The sequence below is a fragment of the Galleria mellonella genome, unplaced genomic scaffold, assembly GCF_026898425.1.
Source record: "Galleria mellonella isolate WM207_F2 unplaced genomic scaffold, CSIRO_AGI_GalMel_v1 utg312, whole genome shotgun sequence".
In the NCBI taxonomy this organism is placed as follows: domain Eukaryota; kingdom Metazoa; phylum Arthropoda; class Insecta; order Lepidoptera; family Pyralidae; genus Galleria; species Galleria mellonella.
The window spans coordinates 2384891-2402001 of record NW_026442074.1 but is presented as its reverse complement, the minus strand read 5'-3'; the positions used below and the strand labels follow the sequence as shown (position 1 = coordinate 2402001).

Here is a 17111-nt window from a genome sequence, read left to right as displayed (position 1 = left end):
AACATAATATACTTATATTATTGCGTGCTTGATATAGTGCTATATCTACATTATATAGATAGGCATATGAAAAGGCCTTTTCAATCTCTCCTTTATTGTCATGCCAGGTGACAAGTGCTTTTGGAAAAACTAATATTACATTTTAACTATTCAAACAAACCGTGAAAGGAATAAAACGAAAAAACAAATACAGCTGTCATAACTGATTCAAATCATATTAGCCTTTTACCGTCCACTGCTGAACATAAGCCTCCCCTTGGATTGGTTTTATCAGTAATTACCACGCTTGGCAGTCGAATTGGCAACCGCAGTCAGGCATTAGAGATGTTTTAAGAGGGACGCTGCTGTCCATCCCTTGTCCTCCCTTAGTTTCTTACGACTCTTACGGGAAAGGAAGGGGTAGCCTATTATATGCCGGGACCACACGGCCAATTGATTCAAATAAATAAATTTAAAAAAAAGTATATAATTTTCTAATCAACATGTTCGGCCGTAAATTGAAAAAACAAGTGACTTCATTAAACACCGAAAAGGTCAAGAATTACACCCATTTTGTAGAGACGCCGCTGAAAATAGCGGGCTGTTGGGATTGGTTTCCCAACTCGGCCAATGATTATTGCACGATAATTAACAACTTTTACCTGTGTATGGTGCTATTTCTGCTGACCAATGTCCCGGCTACGTTGTTTGTCAATTTATACACCGAATGGGGAGATATTATGTTGTCCCTGCATAAAGTATCAGATTGCTTTCCGTTTTTTGTGTCCATAATCATCGTCAGTTATTTCGGTGTGTATAAATCAGAATTGTATGAATTAGTAAACTATATGAATGGACATTTTGAGTATTATTCGGCGTATGGCTTAACAAACATGACAATGTTGAAAAGCTACGAGACGGCAAAACATTTTGCTTACATTTACACTGCTTGCACCATGTTCAGTGTAATTATCTATGTTATACCAGATGTTATCAACTGTGAGTATTATTTAATAGCTGAGTATTATTAAATCCTGCGGCTTTGCCTGTTTTAACTGGGATAAAAGTATAGTAAATAGAGTATAACTGCGTGTACAGAATTTCAAGCAAATCCATTAAATGTTTCTATTTTGATTAAAGTAACAACATCCGAACAAACTTTTGCAGTTTTATATATCTACTATTATGATAGCAGACAAGCATACTGATGGTAAACGGGGCTGCCGTAGCCTATGGACGCTTGTAACAACAGGGTTGTCACGCGTACGGTGTTGACCCTTAAGAAACCTTAAGCCACATGCTGTAAACTCTAGGGAAAGCCTTGGCAGGAAGATCATTTTACGACCTGAATGTTCGCGGGAGGAAGATCCTCTGAAACCGCACTAGGCGTGATCATTGTGGTTCTAAGGTGTGAGAATAGATTCCCTGCCGATGGCGAAAGGTCCTTCGATGTTTAGAAATACATTTATTTTAGGACTTGGCGTTGGCTGGACTTTGTAATTTTTACGTAGAACTATGTTAAGCAGTCGAGTTTTAGGTCTTATACCTCATGTAAGTATAAGACCTAAAACTTGACTGCTTTTAAAATAATTAACTTTTTATAGTATTCAAAGGGGAACCTTTGGAACATTGGATCTATTTGGACGCGAGCGGACCACCGTTTTCCGAAATTGTCGTCCTACGACAGTGTTTCGCCCAGGTTCTTATGGGGCTTGCTATAGGCCAGTTGGGTTTGTATTATCTTCAATTCATGATTGATTGTTCTTGTGACAAAAACATATCTTTATAAACATGTTTTTTGAGGTGACAAACAAAAATACGGCTCGTCTGATGGTAAATGGAGTTATCGTAATTTATGGACATTTGGCCCCTAATCAAGTTGCAAGCATTGATGGAATCGTTTTCGAATGTGAGTTCCTGAGTTGGAATGAGACATCTGACATTGCTATCTCATTCTAACTAACCATCGATGAATTCGATTTCTGTTTATCTAAAGGCCCTGTAAAACCAAAGATATAACGCGCTCATTGTCGATCCTTAAGAAACCTTATTACATCTTGTTTTAAGAATTCCATGCTGTAGTTTAGTGTAGGGAAAACTTCGGTCGGAAGATTATTCTACAAGCTAAGCATTCGAGGATGTGTTTTCATATTGTGTTTTTATGGCTTTTTTTTATCACAATGGAATAAATTCTGACTAGTGACAGTGTAGTGGGCCGGTTCGTTGAATTTCCTAAAAGGTGGTTGAGTGCAATGAAGGCTGGGCTATCCGTCATACCCGTGAACGGGTGCTACTTGAGGGGACTAGTCTATCTATATTTACTTTGTTTATTTCATATTGAATAAAACATATACCTGTAGGTCATATTGCTAATAATGGGGCTGTTAGACTCCATTACTAGCAATCCTTTTCCCCCGGAGGATGGTGCTATTAGGGTGTCATCAAGTCAATATTTCTTTTAATAAACGAATATAGTATGATATTAGCGAAAGATGATAGCCATGACAGGTCAATATGAAAATGGATCAGTTGGCCCAGCTTGTCGAATTTAACAAGAATTAACTGCGATCCAAGGTGAACCACTTGGATATTGACCTGATATTGGTAGCTTGAAGACCCCTAACAATCACTTCCCTCATTGTTATGTTTTCAGGAGTATTTTTCGCTTCGAACGCTATACTTTTGTGTGGTCAATTGGACCTTCTGTGCTGCTGTCTCCGCAATGTACGGTACACAGCGATGCTTCGGAACGGTGTTCAACACTCGGCACTTGCGGCTGCTCACTCGGACATAAGGACTGATGAATTATATAATTATATATATAACAGACCCGAGATGAAACCATCATTGTACAATTTTGACCAGAAAGTAGTGAGTATGCATTTGAATATTGATCATCGTCATCATCATCATTTCAGCCATTATCCGTCCACTGTTGGACATGAGAACGGTCCAAAGTAAAAAAATCCTTCAAACCGAAACACAGCCATGTAAACAACTGCTTCACAGTAGAAACACGAATGGGACAGAAGTGTCCAAGGAAACGATTTTGGTACAGACAGTCTCTCTCTGGTAATCCGTGTTTTGCAACCAAACCAAAAAAACTGTATAGGCACTAACAATGTTTTTTTTTATGATTCTTTTTCACAAAACATCTTTCACGCATTTCTAATTTCAGAATACAAGTTTCATGGACAAAACAACACGATTTGGTGAGTTTAGATCTAGATGTTAGTTGTATGTATGACACTAATCAACGCTTGTATGTATTTATTATTTATTTAAATTTTAATACACAGTGTGAATTAACAATTATTGTATGTACATTTTGTGGACCTAACATTTGACGGTGGGGGAAGGGATTGTTAGTAATGTGAACTACCAGTCCCATTGATAGCAATATACTATATTAGGTCGACCTCCACGTGGTTCCCTGTGGAAACCATCGTGCTAAATTCCAGGTATATTCATCACGTAGAGCTAATTGACCTGCTTTTTCATTCTCACCTATCATCTCTCACTGGTACTCCGCCAGTGTATACCGTTAGCGCAGGCGGGGTTACCATTACATTATCATCCATTAAAAAAATATCGGATTTTTTTTTAATGAATGATAATGGAATGGTAACCCCACCCGCGCTATTACTATACACCGGCAGGACACCAGTGAAGGATGATAGGTGAGGATGAAGTAGGTCAGTTAGCCCATCGTGACGAATTCAACAAGAATTGTTCACGATGGTTTCCAGGGGGAACCACGTGGAGGTCGACCTAATAAGGCATATTGCTAGCAATGGGGCTGTCAAACTCCATTGCTAACAATCCCTTTCCCCCCAATATTGGATGTTGTTCTCTATTAGTCAACCATTTTGCAAACAGAGAAATAGGTAGGTAGTAAGTAACTAAAATCATCAGTATTCTTTGAAGGTAATGTTTTATTACTGAAGCTGAATATTTTTTCATACATAGGATTATTTAATGGATAATAATGGAATGGTAACCCCGTCTACACTATCAGTATGCACTGTTGGGGCACCAGTGAGGTATGATAAGCGAGGATAAAAGTAGGTCAGTTTACCCATCGTGGTGAATTCAACTATTAATTAATCACGAAGGTTTCTAAGAGGAATTGCGAGGAGATCGACGTGGTAGAGTTTCATGGTAGCATTAGTGTTACTTATCCCTTTACTGATTCTCTTTTCTTTTTCTAAGAAAAATATTAATTTTGAGCCATTAATTTACTAATCAATTATTATTAATTATTTAATTAATTAATTTATGGGTGGTGTCATGGGCGAAACAGTTTACTCTATTACTGGTACTGTCCATGGTACTGCTCATGTCTATAGGCGACCGTAACCACTTTCCATCAGGTGGACCATCGGCTTGTTTGCCATTCTAAGTTGTATAAACAACAATTATTCCAATAAACATACCTACAGTGAAATAATGGAATTGATATGTACTTATATAAAGTATATATACCAAGAAATTACCGGTAGCCCTCGTCACTTCTGAAAATTGTGGTGTAATGCCTTCGTACTCTGTAATTTCACTGCCATATGCCCATCTTAAAACCGAAACACAGCCATCAAAATATAGTTGACTCGTGACAGACACATTGGGACAAATACTCTTGCTGACAACTTGACTACAAAGTCAGTTTCTGATACTAATGGTACTGCCATAAGTCTCTGTAGATCTGCGCATGATAAAAAATAATTGGTAGACTTAATATGACTTTAAGCTTGCCATTTGTACAAATTTTATTGTGCAATAAAGAATAAATAAATAAATTTCCACAGATATATACAGCAGCGAATACGACACAGCTACGAGCGCCGCTCTCAGTGAATGCGCCCGAGTCTATCAGATTGTTTATACTTTTAAGGAAAAATTCGAGGTATTCATATCTCCGCTGCTTGTGCTGAGAGTCGTTCAAGTGACTCTATATCTTTGTACTTTATTATACGAGGCAACTTCGGTAAGGATTTTCGTTGTATGTGTTCCAGTTTGGGATGGATGTTGGTTCTTGATTTATAATGACCTTTGATCGGGGGGAAAGGGATCGTTAGCAATGGAGTTTGACAGCCCCATTGCTAGCAATATGCCTTATTAGGTTGACCTCCACGTGGTTCCCCCTGGAAACCATCGTGAATAATTCTTGTTGAATTCGTCACGATGGGCTAACTGACCTGTTTCATCCTCACCTATCATCCTTCACTGGTGCCCCGCCGGTGTATACCGATAGTGCGGGTGGGGTTACCATTCCATTATCATCCATTAAAAAAGATTTTATTATTGAATTTTATATCAAACAAGGTAATAGAACGTAGATTAATTTTTACCTTTTTAAACACGATAAGTAACAGGTTAGTGATGGGACATTGTTAGAAGTCGATCGTGATCGATTAGTGACGCGCTTGAATAGGATGTTTTAATTGGTGAAATTGAAATGATTATTTATTTATTTAAATTTCAAAAAACACAGTAAAATTCTATGTACATTTGGTGGACTTAATACCGGACGGTGTTCTCTACCAGTCAACCATTGGGCAAACCGAAATCAAACATTCATGTAATCCCGTCTGCACTATCAATATACGCTGGCGGGGCACCAGCAAGAGATGATAGGCGAGGTTCATCCTCACCAGGTCATCTCATCAGCAGGCTAGTTAGCACAACATCACGAATTCCATAAGGATTAACAACGATAGTTTCTAGGAGGAACCGCATGGAAATCGACCTTATAGGGTATATTGGGCTGTTGGACTCTATTACTAATAATCCTTTTCCCCCTTGCGTAATAGGTTTATAGATAGTTGATTTTTTTTTAATTTATTCAAGATAAATTGATACGAGAATGTAAAGAAGTATATAAGAAGTAGGTATCTAGACATAGTTTTTACATAAATACCTACTATAATCCAAGTAAAGAATTAATTGCTCTGTTATAATATTTATATTTATTTGAACTCTAGTGTATCCTTCTACCAGAGGGAGACTTTGTACAAAAGTAATTGGTTTGGGCACTTCTGTCCCATTCGTGCTTCTACCGTGAAGCAGTTGTGTTTGAATGGCTGTGTTTCGGTTTGAACGATGGGCAGTGAATTTACAGGGTACAGAGAATTAACACCTGAGTCTTCAGGAATGGCAACGCATGGGGGGTTTCATGGGCGAAACAGTATACTCTGTTATGTCCAGGTACTGTTCATATCTATATGCGACGGTTACCACTTTCCATTAGGTGGGCCGTTAGCTTGTTTGCTATTCTAAGTTGAATAAAAAAAAACTTTTTTACCTTTATGTGTATATCTTAATCTGTATTTTATGCTACTGTATTTCACTTGAATTGTTTATATGTCAAAAGAATGCTAAATTTGGATGCATTATAACTTAATTAATTTATTATTACGTAAATTTTTCAATCATTTTATATAATAAATGGGTGGTATTTACACAAAATGATATTTAGCCTGCCTATCAAGACAATTTTTACAAATAGTCTACTGTGAGAACTGAATAAACTTGCGTTTGTCAATAGCGTATATGTAAGATAGTATTTTGGACTGATAAATATGCGATTATTATATTTGTGACTAATCAATGTCTCGCACGCCCCTATTTATGAAAGCTAGAATTTCTTTACGTTTTTTTATCTGTAGACATATAAAATGTGTTTATTTGCGAACACGGTTTGTCATGTGACGGTTTGACCATTGCCCCCAACATTGCTGTTGGGGGCAATGGTCACACCATTGTGAATCCTGTTTTTATTGGTTTTAGCAAACATTGTATATATGTTTGCTAAAACCAATATAATCTAAGCTAATATAATAGGTAATCGTAAGGTAATAAAAAATTGTCTTTTCACCAATTTTTATTGAACATTATTTAAAGTATTTCTGGACTGCGTATGTAATAGTTTAGAAAATAGTTTATATGTATATATATATATATATATATATATATATATATATATATATATATATATATATATATATATATATATATATATATATATATATATATATATATATATATATTTTTATTGTTGACATGGAACAATTATATATGTATATTTTTTTTTTTGATGGGTGAAAATGGTAACCCCGCCTGCGCTAACGGGATACGCTGGCGGAGCACCAGTGGAGGGTGATAGATGAGAATGAAAACAGGCCAGTTAGCCCATCATGATGAATTCATCAGGAATTAACCATGATAGTTTCCATGGGGAACCACGAGGAGGTCGACCTGGTTGGGTATATTGCTAGCAATGGGATTCTCAGTCTCCATTATTAACAATCCCTTTCCCCCCAATATATGTATATTGCTAAATAGTATACACCTCAAGAAGGTACAATATGGCAGAATCTGTCGTATTCTATGTCTTTATATACACCCATATTCAGCAATAAAAAGATTTTGATTCGATTCCTCGGTAAATTAGAATACGGAGTATCTTTTCGGATCTTATCTATGATAGTGGGTGTATATATGAGTTATATTTAAATAATAAATAGATTATATTATATTAATTAGTAAAAGGAAAATAAAAATATTAATATTTTTTTTTTAATTTAATGTTTACAGAAGTTCGATATGGTAACAGCGGAATATTTATCCGCTGCCGCGTTGGATATTTTTGTGTATTGTTACTATGGAAACCAAATTATAACGCAGGTTTGTTGATATCTCGTCATCATCATATCGGCTGTTGCTATCCACAGTTGAACATAGACCTATAAGGGAGTTTTGTCAATAGTTGCCAACGGTTACCACATTCCATCAGGTGGGCCGTCAGTTTGTTTGCCATTCTAAGTTGTATAAAAAAAAGGTTATATCAGGGTCGGCAACGCGCGCGTATGCCTTTGGTATTGCAGGCCTTCACAGGTTGCGGTAACCGCTTACCATCAGGTGGGCTGTAAGCTTGTCTGTCACCTCAGTGGTATATAAAAAAAAATTGTGATATTATGTCATGTTTATAGTTGACAGTTATCGTCTCCTATCAAGGGCACGGTAGTCAGATATTTTAAGCTTAATAGAAATGAATGATACAGTTACCGATGAATAATACTATTATTATTAGGCGGAGCGTGTACCTACAGCGGCTTATCAATGTGCTTGGCATACGATGGGCGTGCAGCCGCGAAGGATGCTCGTCAACATGCTACTGGCCACCCAGAGGGCCGTTGTCGTCCGCGCCGGCAGATTCCTGCGCATGGACCTCCACACCTATGTCAATGTAAGATTTAATCCTTCTTTGCATAATGGTGGAAATTTCCATCATAACATTGAATGCCCAAAAATTATATAAAAGACCAAGTTCACTTTAAGTTGATCGTGCAAAAAACAAAACATAGCTGTCAAATTTATTTTTTTAACCATTTTCTCTTTAACTTTGAACATAAATTATATGACCTTGAATTATTTCACCAATAAACAAAAAAAAAAACATGCAACGAAGGGTTTAAAAGCGTTAAAAGAGGTCTTATAACTGACATTTATCGAAGTTAAGTCATGTCGAAGTTATCTATCTATGTAATAATAATTAACAATAATAGGCTATCATTTTTTATTATTATTATAATTAATTAATTATTATTTTTAATTATTATTAACAATGACTGACTTCTGGAAATCATTTCATTTTTTCAATTATTTAGTGATGTTTATAAATTCCTTAAAAAGTAGTTATTTTTAATTCACAAAAGTATTTCTTCCAAAAATAACAAATAAAAAAGTACAATTTCAATAGGCCACCAAAACGTAACTTTTGAGCAACATGGCGGCGCGGCAGTGACGTCATGAGGAAGTAAACAATCATCTAGTGTTATACACGAGTTTTTATTTCTCTTAATTTTTACCGTTTCAAGAAAGAAAATGTACAAATGCTGTGTCGTACCAGTGTACACAAATACTACTGTTTGCGCCACAATTAGTTTAAATGCACATCTCGTGTAATAGACAAGGACAGACATACTTCACCATCTAGGGCCGAAAGGAGCCGAATACACCCGCGCCGCTGCTGGGAAAAAAGATGGCGGTTCTGTTCGTTTTTCCCGCTCGTATCTGAGAAACGCCGCTCGCACATAATTACGTGTCATAATAATTAAATCATTAAAGCTTAATATAAAGTATCAAATTATCAAGGTGTATGTCGGTGGTGTGATATTCAAGGTATATATACACTAATTCCGCCGCTCGTGAGGTATGGTGACTCGTTAATCGTTTCCTGCAGCAGCCGCCATAGCAGAATCCAGGTACGCTCGTAACTCCTTACTTTGCCCGAATCGTGATCTGTGATGACAGTCTAGTCGAAGGAAACTATCTCTCGGGATACAAATCCCCAGGGAACCGCTTTAACAACTACTATAAAGTCTACTATATTAAAGGTCATGTTCAAAAAGCCTTTTAGATATTCAACAGCTTCTTTATTTAATGACGCAAAGGTTTTAAGTGTTCGTAAACTGTATATTTTCAAAATTATAACTATTGGTCACAGCATAATCCAAAAGTCACTGAATAACCCTAAGGCTTCAAACAAGCGTTTTTACACTCTCCCTACACCTACTACTAGAACTAGTTTTGCCAGACGCTTCTCTTCTTGCATGATCCCATTCATATATAATAAATTTTGCAAAATTTACAATTTAAAGAACTGTACCCTAAAAGAAACAAAATCAAAAGTAAGCGAACATCTGAAATCTATGAATTATGACGATACTGAAAACATGCTCTTGTTAATCATATAAATGAAAATACTGGTTTCATACATACTAAAACGCACACACACACATATACACACACATACACACACACACACACACACACACACACACACACCACAGACACACACCACGTACACCACACACACACGCATGCACACACACTCATTCATAATACTTATTTATACATGTGTATTGGTGGTGAGAGAAAGAAAAAAAAAATAATTATACAGATTAGTAACACAATTGTAAGTACTGCTAAAAAGCCTATGTTTAATATCTGTATGCATGTATATGATAACACGAGTATTGCTTCCTACAGGACAGGCTCGGCCTAGTGTAGGAGGCAATGATAAATTCTGTGCTAATACAAACATACTTTGTTAAATAAATAAATATCTTATATCTTATCTTATCTATAAAGACGTCAAAAAAACTGTTAATTAGTATGTTGAAAAAATCCATATAATACACAAAAAGTGGTTGGGATTTGCTTATAGATATTCTAATGCTATAGGGTTTTAGATTATATAGATACGGCATCGAACCTTAAAAACGGGTCAACTTTTTTATTTGACAATTTGCTGGCAAAAACACCAGTTTTAAAACACCTAGACTATTCGGATGGAATTATATAAAGCATTATTATTTATATTATCAAATAGCCTATTAACAAATTAAGAAAGAATCCGGGACTTTATTACATCACCACTGCGCTACATAGGTTGTCAAAATTAGCTTTTAGACTTTCACGATGTATGGTTTAGGAACTTCCACATTGTTTTCCCTGGAAATCATCATAGCTACTCCTGTCGAATTCATCACGATGACCCAATTGACCTGAATTCATCGTCAATTATCATAATTTTATTATGTTTCAGTGGTGCTTCGTCAGCGTATATTTTTTTTTTATGGGTGAAAATGGTTTGGTAACTCCGCCCGCGCTAACGGGATATTACGCTGACGGAGCACCAGTGAAGGGTGATAGATGAGAATGAAAACAGGCCAGTTAGCCCGTCATGATGAATTCATCAGGAATTAACCATGATAGTTTCCAGGGAAAACCGCGAAGAGGTCGACCTGGTTGGGTATATTGCTAGCAATGGGATTCTTAGTCTCCATTACTAACAATCCCTTTCCCTCCCGTCAGCGTATATTAATAACGCAAGCGAGGTTATTATTCCATTCTTACCCGTTAAAAAAATATCTTAGTAGGTAGAGGGGGGGGGGGGGGGGGGGATTTGTCTCGCTACTAGCAATTATACAGCCTATAAGGTCGATTTCTACGTGGTTCCCCCATCATAATGGACCAACTGATCAAATTACATCATTCACTGCTACTTAATAAATTAGGTGTAGGGGTTTATTCCTGCATCATTTCTTGATAAATGATAAGCTTTTGTACATGAAGTGAGTATTGTGGTTGTTTGGTGTGAAAACGTCACAGTTCGCGCGATATGCGATAAAGCGCTAGATCGCGGCGGGCGGTGTTGCCAGATTGGGTATTTTGTTTCGCAATATTGGACAAAAGTGAAATGGGCTAGCAGAAATTTAATTTGTATAGTGGTAAATAACAAAATAAGCAATAAAGGTAGCAAAAGTAAATTTTTTTGGTTATATCTTTTTAAACAGTACTCAATATATATAAAAAAGAAAAATCAACACCAGTTTGTGATTGGGTAAAAGTAAGCATTGGTGTATTTAAAATTATTTTTCAGGGGAGGTTTGGCTTTATAAGAAAGTTTATTATGTACTGTCGGATATAGTTAAAAACTCTGCTCGCATCCTGGGATGGGCACCAGACAATTCTAGGGCGGGCATGGCCCACCCAGCTCCTATTAAATACGCCTATGAAAGTGAGTGAAATTATTGATTTGGAGAATAAATTATTTGATATTTGGGTAAAAATAAAAAATCAGCTGGCAACCCTGAAGTAGTCTGCATTCGTATATGTTATTTTTTTACGCTATCGAGTAAGCCGATTCGACTTTACAACACGCGGTCGTGCATTATTATTGCATCATTATTATTTTAGAGTTAAAATTTTACAATGGAAGTTAAAGATACTACGGTACTAAACTACGTGGAAAGTTTATTCGAGCGGCTGTTAAAAGAAAAATCAGTTCGTTATTCGCTAATTATTACTGTGACGGGATTTTTTATATTATTTGCAATGTGGTTAATAAATAAAATGTTAAAATATTGGACTGAATATTTTAACCGACGGCATGAGGTTAAACAAGAACAAATGGAATTGACAATTGATCGTAACTATGATGACAGCGATAATAGTGACTCTTCTATCTCCAAAAGGTAAACTTAAGGATTATTTGATTGAAGAAATTATTTATTATAATATTATAAGAAAAGATTTATCGAGCAAAAATGACCGCCTGTTGACCAAATAGGCGACGTGCTGAAGAAGGGCCAAATTAAAAGTGCCCGTAACCGGCGAGCGTGTATGAAAAGATTGATGAATGTGGCAGAAGCGAGAGAGGTTTGTTTGAATCGAAGCATTTGGCGTTCCATTGTTTCTGCCTACCCTAATGGGAGACAGGCGTGACAGATATGTACGTATGTATGAAATTATTTTTGGCAAATAAATACATGTTATGACATGTATCGGTTGGATGTTTGATGCTTCTAAAAATTTGTGATATTTACATGGTATTATTTTAGAAAATACATTCTTTGTTTATTAGTAAAACTATTATCATCTGGATGTGTTTATTAAGGGAGTTAAGATTTCGTGTACTTCTATTTTCTGTTAAATACAACTATCTTAACTTCAATGATAATGATGGATTCACAGATTTTAACATGGTTTCATTCTAAGGGGTTTTATGGGTGATAATGAAATCGTATCCCCGCCTGCGTTATCGGTATACACTGGTGGGGCATTAGTGAAGGATGATAGGCGATGATGAGAGCAGGTCAGTTAGCCCATCGTGATGAATTCAGTAGAATCAATCACGATGTTTTCCAGGGGAAACCGCGTGGAGGTTGATCTGATAGGGTGTATGGCTAACATTGGTCTAACTTCGTTAATTACTAGTTTTTGCCTTCGTACCCGTGGATTTTAGAAGTCGAAGAAAATCAATTAAATTAACCATTCTAGATGGAGTAGGGAGTAGATAAAACGTACATCAGTTTTTAGGTTTTTTTTTTTTAATGGGTGATAATGGAATGGTAACTCCACCCGCGCTATCGGTATACGCCGGCGGGGCACCAGTGAAGGATGCAGTGAATACTAATAATAATAGTAATAGCGATACCTGCGCTTACGTTTCACCTTCCGTGGACACGTGGAACTCATTTTCGACGTTTTTCTACTGACTTACCGACACACAAGCTCACATATACAGCTGTATTGATGAACTAGCGCTTTAAAAGGGAGCCCGCTGCGGTAGACAGATTCTCTTTTTCGAAATCACTTAATTATGGCTTCTGCCCTACCAAAAGCATTAAATTTGCGTCTAGCTACGGCCCTGATCATTATTAACAAAATGGTGGGTTGTATTAAATTTTCTTATAAATGTTACTCCTTGATAATAAAGCATCCTATAATGAAAAAATATTTCTCGGTTTACAATACAGTAGATAGTAGTCGTCAAAATTGCAACATGTCACTTTAAAAGAATATTAAATACGCCATTTTGTTAATATTAGTTAGCAGCAGTAGCAGGGGTGGTCAAAGGGTGGTAAATATACAACTTAGAATGGCAAACAAGCTGATGGCCCACCTGATGGAAAGTGGTAACCGTTGCCTATAGACATGAGCAGTACCATGGGCATAACAGAGTATACTGTTTCGCCCATGATACCCCCCATGTTATTCCTCTGTACCCAGTAAATTCACGCCATATCCCACCCTTCAAACCGAAACACAGCCATGCAGATACAACTGCTTCACGGTTGAAACACGAATGGGACAGAGGTACCCAAGCAATCGACTTTTGTACAAAGTCTCCCTCTGGTATATAATGCTAATATAAATAAATAGTTACTAAGAATAATTTTAAGTTTTATGTTTTCCCTCTTAATAAAATAAAAAAATAATACAATATACTAAATAAATATGTACTGAACTATGTTGTTTCATTTGAGATTTCAAGAAGTATATAATTGGTAGATCGCACAGGGTTTCGTCAGTAAATAGTAGAGCTCGAGTCTAGATAAGTGTAGAGCTATTATTTATTATTCTTAAATATTTTGTAAGCATTTACGTGTAATTAAATCGAGAAAACTCGGCTAGTTTTAGGATTATTATTAAGGATTAAGGAGCACGAATTGACCCCGAAACTAGTCGAGCTTTCTCGATCTAATTCCACGTAAGTTAAACCGGTACTTTTTACATTAAAATATTTATTACTAGTCCAATAAACTTACTAATATAAGTAAAATTGTAAACTAGACAACATTTGTACATGGATGATATGTTCGCTGCACTGTAACAATATGGTATCCCTCATGAGTTGTTATATTTAGTTTTTATATTACCAGAGGGAGACTTTGTACAAAAGTCGTTTGCTTGGCACCTCTGTCCCATTCGTGATTGTACCGTGAAGCAGTTGCGTTTGAATGGCTGTATTTCGGTTTGAAGGGTGGGATATGGCGTGAATTTACAGGGTACATAGGAATAACACCTGAGTCCTCAGGAATGGCAACGCATGGGAAGTATTATGGACGAAACAGTATACTCTGTTATGTCCTTGGTACTGCTCATGTCTATAGGCGACGGTTACCACTGTCCATCAAGTTGCATAAAATAAAAACTTATAGACTACGATGTTACGCCTCCGTACCCTGTAATAAAACTTGTCACGCTTCACTGAAACAAAGCCATGTAAGCACAGTTGCTACACAGCAGAAACACGAATGAGAATGAGATTGTGTGTCCATAAAAACTGCTTCAACTGTGGCAAAACTAGTTATTTTCATGTGAAAACTTAACTACTGAATCCGGTGGACCAATCTGTGAGTATATCCTTTCTGATACAACTAACGGAGTTGTGAGGTGACAAATATATATAAAAAAATATATACAATCGAATTAAGAGTCTCCTTCATTTCGAAGTCACTTGAAAAGGTACTTACCGACGAACTTGATTTTTGTACAAAGTGACAATGTCACTCTGGTGAATTTGTATGACGTAAGATTATCAATGTGTATTTATATTAATTTCAGATAATCAAGACCTCATTCTCATATTATACATTATTAGTGAACGTGAATGAAAAGAATTGAATAATGGAGGAAGAACTGAAGCCTATTCTATCAAGAAATTACCAGAGGGAGACTTTGTACAAAAGTCGTTTGCTTGGGTGCCTACATGTGTCCTATTCGTGTTTCTACCGTAAAGCGTGGCTGTGTTTTGGTCTGAAAGGTGGAATATGGTAGTGAATTTACATGATATGGAGTAATAACACCTGAGTCCTCAGGAATGGCAACGCATGGGAGGTATCATGGGCGGAACAGTATACTCTGTTATGTCCATGGTACAACTGTATGTACATGGAATGAGCTTAATTGATAAAATTTCTTTAAATATTGTTGTTAATGAAATTGTTACACTTAGTTCTAAATTTCATGACTGTATCTTGTGGAAACAAAAGAGGGGTAAAGAGGTTTCTTCAGGGTCAGCAACAGTATTGCAGGCTACGGTAATCGCTTACCATCAGGTGGGTTGTATGTTTGTTCGCCGCCTGAATGGTATAAAAAAAAAAACAATTAAGAAACGACAAGGTATTTGTAGTTGATTTTTACAAATTTTGTATACTCTTTTTTATTAAGTTTGTATACTTTGTAATTTAATCAGAATTATTTTTACATTAAATAGATTCAAAATAAAAAAAAAAAAAAATAGGAAGTATATTTTAATACGTAGATAGTCCTTAACTTAATAAAAATATATAGAAACAAGTACATATACATATATGTATAGTAGTAAGCAAATTAAAATAATGGACTTAAATTTATTGGATTAGAGAGAGAGAGAGAAATATTTACAATGTTTAACATTCGACAATGGAAATTATATAATTATAAATCACTTTATACAAATTAAGAAATTTTATAAGACTGTGCTGAGTTTTATTATTATTTATTGTTTAATTTTTTTTTTTGTTTATATTTTGACATTAACAAATAATTAATCAACATTTGAAGAGAGAATTAGGGATACCAAAGATTTATTCAATTTAATATTTATTTTATAAAAAATGTATTATGTGTATTAATGTAATAATACTAACAACCCAGAATATATAATAATAGTACTTTAGTATTATCTGAGGGCCTACCATGAAATGTGTTTCGAAATTTGAGAGCCAAACGAAATACAAGTTTAATGTTGAAATTACATAATACACACTGTTTAAAATTATTTTTATTATTTATTTATTCAACAAAACATTCACATTAAAATTTTTATCTCACGCAAATAGTTCAGGGATATAGTGTTGGCTTAATTACTGGTTACTATTGAAACTTCTTTGTGGCCATAGTGTAAATTTAAGTCTGGCCACATATATAATGTTGATATTATTTTTTTATATGGTTTTTGTTTCTATTCAAATGGTTGTCTCGTCTTGTATTTACACGTATTATATATATTGTTGTTCTTAAGAATATTACTTTTAACTGTGACCCCATACAGTTACCATGGTTTACATTAATTTTTCTAAAGAAATAATTTATTTATTCCAACCAAAATAACATAAAAAGCTATCATGCATAAATATGTAGGTAAGCTTAAATATATGCTTGTTCACTTCATATTAAAGAGGTGATTATTTATTTATTTTTTATTAAAATGATTCAGAACGGCAGATTTAAATGTATTGAAATTTGCAAATATGTTAATGTCTGAACTTTTTGCCATAACATTATCATTATTTTGCATTCTGTTAAATATAGAAAGTGTTCCAGATGAGATCTGAATAGATTTTTTGAAAATAGATAATATTTTTTACTATGAGGTAATATTGAAGTATCGTTTCTTTGGACTTTTATGATAGGGTATATGACGAACAAAACAAATAAGCTCCATTTACTGGGCTGATTACGGTATGACTGAAAACACGAAGTTGAGTACGAAAATTCGGAAATTCATTTCATGGTAGACTCCCCTGGGTTGTTAATGTGTACTTAATACGAAGTATTTTTTTAGTACTGCTTTGTTTTATTTTTATTGTAAATTTTGTTTTTTTTTTTTTATTTTTTTCCATTCAGGCGAAAAAGAACAGAGCCAAGTCTAAATTTAAATCTGATCCCACAAAATATCGTGAACAGTATATACGTGTTAGAAATCACTGTAATAAGGTGTGTAGAGAAGCTCAACGACGCCACTTTCATAAATCTGTCGAAAATGGCAACCCAACCAAAGTTTGGAAATTTCTGAA

General features: G+C 35.4%; 1 protein-coding gene across 2 annotated transcripts; it reads left to right on the top strand.

The window, feature by feature from the left end:
* On the top strand, window positions 1-17111 carry LOC113515046 (putative odorant receptor 85e). Of its 2 annotated transcripts, XM_031908563.2 has the most exons (8): window positions 1-978; window positions 1584-1709; window positions 2633-2850; window positions 3158-3191; window positions 4785-4963; window positions 7573-7662; window positions 8069-8224; window positions 14896-17073. In XM_031908563.2, the coding sequence occupies exons 1-8, from the start codon at window positions 483-485 to the stop codon at window positions 14953-14955; spliced, it is 1359 nt and encodes a 452-aa protein (XP_031764423.1). In that variant the 5' UTR covers window positions 1-482; the 3' UTR covers window positions 14956-17073. The 2 variants fall into 2 exon arrangements, 1 of the variants encoding a protein (XP_031764423.1); XR_008252970.1 differs by lacking the exons at window positions 1-978; window positions 1584-1709; window positions 2633-2850; ... (2 more) ...; window positions 7573-7662; window positions 8069-8224 and adding an exon at window positions 11026-12020 and having other exon boundaries at window positions 14896-17111.